This window comes from Physeter macrocephalus, unplaced genomic scaffold (genome assembly GCF_002837175.3).
Source record: "Physeter macrocephalus isolate SW-GA unplaced genomic scaffold, ASM283717v5 random_557, whole genome shotgun sequence".
Taxonomy (NCBI): Eukaryota; Metazoa; Chordata; class Mammalia; order Artiodactyla; family Physeteridae; genus Physeter; species Physeter macrocephalus.
In genome coordinates, this window is record NW_021145820.1 from 37,769 (window position 1) to 47,117 (window position 9,349).

Sequence of the window (9,349 nt, forward strand, 5' to 3'; positions counted from 1 at the left end):
TAGCCTTTGTATGAAGCATATATTTGCCCTTAACACACAAGCCTGTCATTTACATCTGTGTAAAAATAAAAAAATTAGATTAGTGTACTACTGGCATATAGCATGTACTCAATCAAAGTTCTTTTTCCAACTTGTTTTCTGGTTCTTAATTTTAAGCCAGAAAGTCCTTCTTCAAATAGCTCTAGGGAGCCAGGATGAGACTTCCAAAATGGAACCAGCCTAGAGCCCCTCTAGTTAATAACAAATTTCACTTGGTCTGGGGGCTTAGGTATAAAGTTATACCTAAGCCTGGGCATATACATTCCTCACCAGCTTTGGAGAGAGAGCTGCGAAGATGAAAGAGATGACAGTAACCCCAAATGGACTCTTATGGCAACCAAATAAGGGAACAAAGCCCGCCGAATCCTGGAAGCAAAAGAATCCAGAGAGAGCAGCAGGGCACACAAGTGACATTTCCATACCCTGCCTCTAATCCCCGAGTAAACCTGAAATATAGAAACGCTAGATTTAGAAGGCTGTGGCCAGGAGTTCAAGGTGAAAGCCAGTCCTTTAGCTGCTGTTGCTTGCTTTCTTGGAGCAGCGGGAAGTGACACCATGGCCTTTGTGGAGCCTGGTGTCATGATATGCGGAGTGCTCCATAACCGGCACCTGGATATGTCTCCAGGTCATTACGCTGAAATAACCTTTTGAACTTTGATTGTCTTTCTTTCCCAAATGATCTTGACCTTGTAACTAACAATTTTTCACAGTATCAAAAAGGACCAAGTCCTTCCGTCTATTTGACAGCAGAAGCCAAAGTGCCCCTTTTCCCAAAAGTCATTTACTGAAGTCTTCATTGAAAACCTATTCTAAGCAGATCCCTGTTGCTATTTCCTTTTCAAAAGAGATGGAAAATCTGAGGTACAGGTGCTAAGAAGACGGCAATATCCCTCTTAAGCTGGTGAGAATCTCTCCCCAGGGGCAATTTTACAACCCTGTTTCTGGAAGCCAGGACTCAAGGGATTTGTCTTAGTGATGAAGAGATGATTCTCCGATCTTAAGGCAGGAAGGCTGTCAAAACAAGACTCCAAACAATACCTTTCTGCTCATCAGTGACATCAAAGCGAGGGAAAGAACAGGGTCTTGGTTTTCCTGAAGATGGCTCAGTAGGACCGTAGTGGTTTGGCATAGATTGGCTCCAGGATGTGATGGATTAGAACCAAGAAAAGGCTCCCAAGGAAGACAAGAGTGAGGAAAGCCAGCAGGACATAGCGGCCAATGAAAAAGGCATCTACAATCTGGAGAAAGAAACATCAAAAACGAAATTACTGTCACTTCCGCACCCTGGCTGTGCTCATCTGTAATCTCTGATGAATGGGCCCAGAGTCTGTCCATATTTTTAACTTCCAGTAACCTCCTGCCCTGAGTCTACCCTGCAAATGGATACGAAAGAACCTTTTTCTCAACGTGCTGAGCCAGAAATACAAGATAATGAGAGGCTTAATGAAGTCCAGGGAACAAATGACTCCATGCAGGAGGTTCACAAACACTCTGAAGACCCTGGACGAGTCCTTTTCTGTTCTGAAATCAGTTCTCTGAAAGAGTTAATGAGAAGCTTGCTTGCTTGGTCTCTGGAAGGCTCATTTGGTGGCTGTCCACTTTTCATCATGGAGAATTTTAAAAATACATAAAGATACGATAGTATAATAAACCCCACACACCCAGGACCCAAGCCCTCACATCATCAACCCATTGCCAACTCAGGAGATGTCATTTTCAAAATGAAAAGACTCTAAAACTTTCATCAGAAGAGTTCTGAACCCTAACATTCGTAACCCAGCATTCCAAGGGTTGGGGGAAATAGCCATTTTCCTGAGATACTGAAACACGAAGAGGAGAGATAACTTGCCCCAACTCGTACAGTGGGCTGCTTGGCAACCAGTCGTACTTGAGGCCCCGAAGCTGTTGGTCTTTTCTGACAGAAACCTATGATTGGCATTGGCCCTAACTGCTTGTCTACTGTTCACAGCCAGAGCTCTGCTTTCCGCGGATCCAAATGGTGCTGCTTAAGTCTGGGCAGGAAGAAGCAGTTTAATCTACAGACTTAAGGAAGCAGCAGCACAAACCAAGTGACTGGGGACTTCACAACTTCCGGAAGCTTTCAGAAGCCAGTACCTGAAGAGAGCCCAGAAGACCTGAAGGGCGACCGTGGTTGACAGCATAATGGCCCTAAAATGTCCACATCCTCAACTCCAGAAAGTCTGAATATGTTAAATTACATGACAAAGGAGAATTAAGGTTGTAGATGGAATTAAGGTTGCTAATCAGCTGACCTTAAAATAGGGAGACTGGCCTGAACTGTCCAATACAGGTGGCCCAATGTAGTCACAAGGGTCCTCAGAAGTGGTAGAGGGATGCAGGAGAGAGGCTCAGAGAGAAAGACGTGAGGATGGAGGCAGAGTCAGAGAGACGTTGCTTTGCTGGCTCTGAAGATGGAGCAAGGGGACTGCAAGCCAAGGGTGGCCTCCAGACGCAGGCAAGGGCAAGGAGACCTTCTTCTGCAGAACCTCCAGAAAGGAACACAGCCCTGCCAACCCCTTGATTTTAGCCCAGTGAGGCTGATTTGGGGCTTCTAATCTACGGAACTATATAAGATAGTAAATTTGTGTCGTAAGCCACTAATTTCGTGGTAATTTGTTACAGCAGCAGTAGGTAACTAACACAGCGGCGATACACAAAGCACCTGTCAAGTCCGAGCTCTGCTGTGATCACCGAGTTCCAAAGACACCAAGAAGGAAAGGGCTGCTCCAGAGATTACCCTGACAGCCAACTTACAACAAAGGTCAGCTTGATGAAAGAGCTTTAACATAACTTTGACCTTGGCTCCAGGACCGAACAAGTCTCTCGCGAGCTGCATGTTTGCTGGTTCGACAGGGTTCACTTTTTAATTAGGCAATTAGCAGTCCTTGGGTGAGGAAGGCCCAGGCCATGTATTATTGATACAGTATTGAGCCAAGCTGCTGCAGGGGCTGGTGCGCAAAACCTGCAAATGACATCCTGCTGGCCATGCTGGCGGACATATTTCGCTCAAAGCCCGTTCTGCTCTCCTGGGTCTGAAACTCATATGACAGAGGAAAGAGGCTTGATTTCAAACCAGTGTTTGCTCTGTGCCCTTCTTCCAATGTTCACGTCCGCAGCAATCCAGAAGTGCGCAGCCTTCATCGCTCTCCCCATTTTAGACAGGAAAACCGGGGTGCGAGCCTGCGCCCCAGCTCACACACACAGTCCTGACACAGTCAGAGTGGTTTCCAAATGTTGACCAAAAAAAAACCTGGCATGGGTGAAAATAATTCCTCAGTTTTGTGTGGTAAGTATTACTTCCCTTGGAATTTTCAGAACGAATGTCCTCCCTTCTGCCACGGTCAGTCCTAGATAGAACTGGAAATGTGTGCCGATTTTAGTTCAGGAGTTATATCATTTTGTGTAGTCCAGTGTCTAGTGTCAAAGTAGTCGCCTCTGCACGTGCTGCGAAGGCCCCCAACGTTCTGTGGAGTCCCCAACAATGAAGGTTTTGAAGACAGACCTCAGCTTGAATCCTTGTTCTGCCTCCTCCTACACACGTATGACCCTGGGCAAGTTACCCTAACCCCTTCCAGCCTCGGCATCCTTACCTATGAACCGCGGACACTAACAGCACCCGTGTCATGCCACTTAGGGTTGTCCTGAGGTTTAAATGAGAGCTTGTAAATAACAGGCTTAGCACAGGACCTGGCACACAGGGATGCCTTAAAAAACGTTAGCTGTTATCACCGTGACAGCTTAAAAATTAAAACAGAGGAAAGAAGCTGCTCGAAAAAGTAATGGGACACAGGAAATCAATACTGTGATCAAGATCGTAGGGACCTGAGACCAGCTCTGTATGGTAAAGCCAGAGCCCCAGTCAGGAATGAACCAGAATGGGTGGGGTCTAGGAGAGATGATAAAAATCCACGTAGACAGGTAGGTGCTGGGAGAAGTGGTTCTAGAAACGAGGGCCTCCCCAAAGGCTGTTAGTATTAAACGCACCAATCTCTACAACTTCCGCTTTCCAGAGAAGCGCTCCTCCTTCCTCACTGCCCTTCTCTATGGAAAGTACTCCCTCCATATGCCACAAGTGGAAAAATGCAAATGCACGGAGGTGAAAAAGCATGTCGTTTAGCACCTGAGAGCGCTGCCTAAGTGCAGCCCGGGATGCGAGTTTCTGAGCCAAGGCCACCAGGAGTGGGAGCCTCTTACTCAGGACAGGCTCTTCCCGCCTGTCTGCTCGGCTCCGGCCCTCACACCACGAGGTGGCTTCTGGGCTCACTGCTCATTCCACCTGATGCAAACTGGAGACGAGAACAGATTAGGCAAATAGCTGCCCGGGGGTGTCACAAGGGGGCGTCGGAAGAACTGTCTCTTCCTGGGGGAGGGGGTTAAAACTCCCTCTGAGCTCCCCCCATCCTGGTTTCAACTTGACAATTTTTCTAACACACTTCGGCCCTCCTGGCATCAGGAACCATGTGGGGCAGGATGGAGGTCCAGAGCAAGAGAAAGAAGAGACGCAACTCAGGATGCAAAACAAAACCCATGGTTTTACCTTCATCTCGGCGTCAGGGGCTGGGAATTCGCTGGCTCGGGGGAAGAGCAACAGAACTGCCGTGATGATCAGAGCACCGAGGAGCACGAAAATGACGGAGAACCTGGGAGTGAAAGACAGGGTTAAAAGCACTGCTCCGTCTCCTCTCTAATCAGCTAGGCCGGGACGGGCTCTTCCCTGGCCGGATATCCTGTTTCAGTCCATTAACAGGGCCCAGTGTGCCGCCCACACCGCCCAGGGAATTTAGAAATGTTTTCCCCTTCATCCCCAAACCCTTCTTCCCAGACAGGTACCAGCGGGATGCGTTCCTGTTTATTCCTGGGAACTCCAAATTCCTAAGAATGGGAATTGGTAGTTTTTATCTTTGCCTCCGTGCGGTCATGATCAGGAAAAAGCGAAGCAGCCTCTCCCCCCAGTGCCGTGTTTTAAACCAGACAACTTTAGTAAATGATGTAACTTGCTGATTTGTACCTACACTGTCTGGCCAGGGAGTGTGACTGACTCTATGGTGACCTTAGAGTCAGTTTATGGCCTGATTCTTTCTTAAGTCAACGCCAGCCCAAGTCACCTACGACTCTTCAGCGCCCCAGGGCCCAGGTCTGGAGCCTTAGGGGCTGCACCCAGTGCCTGCTGTAAATCTCAACAATTAAGAAACACGCACACATACAACCCCAAGAAACTCAATGGGCACCGAAAGTGGATTCTCTTTTCATCCCGTGTCCCCATCTCCTCAACACTGAGAGCTGACAAATAACACTCCCCTTCTCTTCCCACCTCTGCTTCGGAGCAGAAATAAGGCAGTTAGTGCTTATGATGAGGTGAAAATGCAACTCATTCAAACTGCCAGTAATTGCAACAACGAGCTTCTGAATTCTAAACGTTTCATGAGCATCACAGATTGCACTTCTAGCTGTTTTTACCTGGGACTCCCGGCTGGAGAGAAGGCCTTACCTAGCTATACCTGAGGCTCTGGACAGCAGCAGACACAGCAGCAGCGCTGACACCCAGAGCAGGGCGAGGATGAACACGCCAGCCCCCACGCCGAGCACGGTGCCAGCCATGCGCGGGGAGGCAGCTGAGAGCTGCAGGCCTGGACTCCCCGGCCCAATGAGCTGTCTGTCCCTGGTGCTGTGGGTACCGTCAGGCTTCCGTGCGCTCCTGGGTTTCCTGGTTGGCGGTCAGACAAACACAGAAAGTCCCGATTCATTGTGGGGAATTTTTGATGATTGCTGTGGTAGGAGGATTCGTCAATACAGGTCTTTGGGAATGTCGAGTCCCTTAATAGGAATTAAAAATTTAGAACCCAGGGCTTCCCTGGTGGCGCAGTGGTTGCGCGTCCGCCTGCCGATGCAGGGGAACCGGGTTCGCGCCCCGGTCCGGGAGGATCCCACATGCCGCGGAGCGGCTGGGCCCGTGAGCCATGGCCGCTGAGCCTGCGCGTCCGGAGCCTGTGCTCCGCAACGGGAGAGGCCACAGCAGTGAGAGGCCCGCGTACCGCAAAAAAAAAAAAAAAAAAAAAAATTTAGAACCCAAACCTTTCTTTTTGGTGAGGACTGAGAAGCTGTTTTCTGCTCCATGTGGGTCATTTCAAATTCGGAATCTGAGTTTGTCTTCCCACAACCCACAGGCTGGATTCTCCCCTGATACAAAACCCTAACCGAGGGCTGTAAAAGGTACCAGGACCCGAGAGCTCCAGGGCCCACGAGAAGTCGTAGCTCTCGGGTTAAGTCTGTGGTGCGAGCTGTGACTCAGCAGCCAATCACAAGACAGAAACTCCTAATCCTTGGAGAAGAAGAGCCATCACTGTTTCTGAACATTCACTTGTGCTACGTACCTTACAAATATAGCTCATTCAATCATGGCAATAAGCTGCTGAGGTAGGTATTATATCCACGTTACAGAAGACGTAACTGAGGTATATAATGTGATGGGATAGTATTAACAAACCCGGTGGCTTACAACAACAGACAGTTATACTCTCACAGTTCTGGAGGCCAGAATTCTGAAATTCATGTCAGCCAGGTCACACTTTTTTTTTTTTTTTAAAAGAAGATGTTGGGAGTAGGAGTTTATTAATTTATATTTATTTTTGCTGTGTTGTGTCTTCATTTCTGTGCGAGGGCTTTCTCTAGTTGTGGCAAGCGGGGGCCACTCTTCATCGCGGTGCGCGGGCCTCTCACTATCGCGGCCTCTCTTGTTGTGGAGCACAGGTTCCAGACTTGCAGGCTCAGTAGTTGTGGCTCACGGGCCTAGTTGCTCCGCGGCATGTGGGATCTTCCCAGACCAGGGCTCGAACCCGTGTCCCCTGCATTGGCAGGCAGATTCTCAACCACTGCGCCACCAGGGAAGCCCCCAGGTCACACTTTTTCCCAAAGGCTCTAAGAGAGAATTCTTCCTGCCTCTTCCAGCTCCTGGTGGCCCCAGGTGTTCCTTGGCTTGTGGCTGCATCACTGCAATCTTTACCTCCGTCTTCACATGGCCTCCCCTGTGTCTCTGTCTTCTTCCTCTCCCATCTCTTATGGGGACACTTGTCATTGGATTTAGTTCCACCCAAATGATCCATCATGATCTCATCTCAAGATCCTTAACTTAATTGCATCTGCAAAGACCAATTTTCCAAATAAACCGGTCACATTCACAGGTTCCAGGGGTTAAGATGTGGACATATTTTTCTTGGGGCCACCATTCAACCCACTCCAGGGTAACACCATATAGTACCTCGCTGGATTTTCCCTTTCAGTATCAGAGGCAGGCCTTAAGCAAACAATTTCCTCCTCAGGCTGATGGTTTTCTTTACCCTAATGGCTTAAATACCACAAAAATGATTACCTATGAGAATTTCTGTTATAAAGATATTGGAAAGTAAGTCCTAAGCATGAACTGCTAAGCAACAAAACCCCACATATATTCACTCAACATTTATTTATTTATTTATTTATTTTATTTTTTTGGCCACACGGAGAGGCATGTGGGATCTTAGTTCCCCAGCCAGGGATCGAACCCACGCCCCCTTCATTGGAAGCGTGGGGTGTTAACCACTGGACTGCCGGGGAGGTCCCAGTCAACATGTATTTTGCACCCGCCTTGTAGAGCATTGCTACAAGCTGGGGATCACAAGGTAAATAAGACATTTCTTCTGACAGAAGCTTAAGACCTATTGGAGAACACTGCTATGCAGACAACTCTCCATTCTGATCAGTAGGAAAAACAAGTGCAATGGGAATTGAGATGTGAGAAGGGCTTTACAAAGGAGGTGACTTTGCATGGGCCCATTTGGGAGAGAACCATGGCCAGAGGACAGAGTAAGGGAGAGGTGGGCAGAGAGGCCTGGCAGCAGCTGGGCGTGGCCCCCTTGCCCATTCTCCCCTCCTTAGAGCACAGGGGTGTCGGGTGTCCTCAGTAACTCAATATGCCAAGGGTTTTCCCACCTCTGGGTCCTTGTGCCTGCTGTTTCCACTGCCTGGAATGAACCTCTGACCCCAAAGAAGCCATCTACCATTTGCAGAGCTGGCTTCTCCTCATCCTTCTGACCCAGCTTGAAACACAGCCTCCTCAGAGAGGTCTTCCCTGACTGTCCCAGCTAAAGAAACCCACATTCACTCTAGTTCCTTCAGAGCGCACTTCACGAACTGTAGTTCACATTCTGATTTATTGTTCACAGGTTTACTTTCTGTCTCTCCAGCTAGAATAGTAAACTCCAGGAGGGCAGAGACTTTGTATCTTGCTCACTACAGTCTCACTGGTTCTTTTGTACACAGGTTATAAGTAATAGATATTTGTTGGATGAATACATGAAGCAGTGCTAACAAGCCCACAAAAGTCCAGTGAAGGAGTGATAGGATCGTATCTAATTTTAGAGAAAGATGACTGTGGCTTCTGGTCAATACGCTGGACAGAGCTGACATGGGAATTATCCCACACAACAGCAAACACATAGAAAGGCTTAATAAAATAGAATGAAGAGAATTTAATACACAGCGCAGCTTGAAAGCAATAAAGGGAAATCCTTAAGTGCTATAAACAAAAATGTAACTCAAAGCCTGGATAGTAAGCAGGAGCTGAGCCCAAAGACCTGCAGGGGTCCTGGAACCAGGTGCAAACCTTAAGAGTGGTCCTCTCCTCGACAGGTGAGGTCTCAGACCCATGATACAGAGAACTAGAACTGAGAACACGGTATAAAAATGGGCTCTGTAAGGGCTCAGCTGTCTTTGAAACAGGGACTAAAAAAATTTGATGCTGACGTGGTTGGAAGAAAGCGGGCCAAGTACCTGAGCCCATGGGTGAAAAAAGAACAACCCAAGAGCAATCTGCATCCCAGTCCTTCATCAGATGCGGGAGAGGGGTTCGGATCACACTACCACTGAGGTGTGGGAATCCCAAGTAGTAAGAGTAACATGAAAACTACACTAACAGTGAGACGCCCATAGGATCCCAGCAGAGACAAATGGAAACCTCTCTGGAGGGAGGTCAGCATGCAAGGTTCCCACTGGAGTCAGTGTAAAATAGAGGTTTTCAGACATACAAAGACTGGAATGGAGTTCACCCCTCATAGATATACTTCACCAAGAAGGAAAATGAACTAAGAAAGAAGGTGTGAGATGTAAGGAGGAATGGTGAGAAAAATATTAGTAAAGACTTCTTTAATGATAAGGATTAATTTCTTGATGAGTTAAAAACAAGGAAGAACTAAAATATTTGTCGACAAGTGGAAGGTGAGAAAGGACAGCTCAAAGTTAAATCATTCCATAGTTA

General features: G+C 47.9%; 1 protein-coding gene across 2 annotated transcripts; it reads right to left on the reverse strand.

The window, feature by feature from the left end:
* On the reverse strand, window positions 1-5,741 carry TMEM218 (transmembrane protein 218). 2 transcript variants are annotated; one of them, XM_028485731.2, is made up of 3 exons: window positions 5,549-5,741; window positions 4,598-4,700; window positions 1-1,277 (listed from the first exon to the last, which is right to left on the reverse strand). In XM_028485731.2, exons 1-3 carry the CDS (start codon window positions 5,656-5,658, stop codon window positions 1,143-1,145), a joined length of 348 nt encoding a protein of 115 aa, XP_028341532.1. In that variant the 5' UTR covers window positions 5,659-5,741; the 3' UTR covers window positions 1-1,142. The 2 variants fall into 2 exon arrangements, with proteins under 2 accessions (XP_028341532.1, XP_028341531.1); XM_028485730.1 differs by lacking the exon at window positions 1-1,277 and adding an exon at window positions 3,287-3,417.
* Between the last annotated feature and the right edge of the window lie 3,608 nt (window positions 5,742-9,349).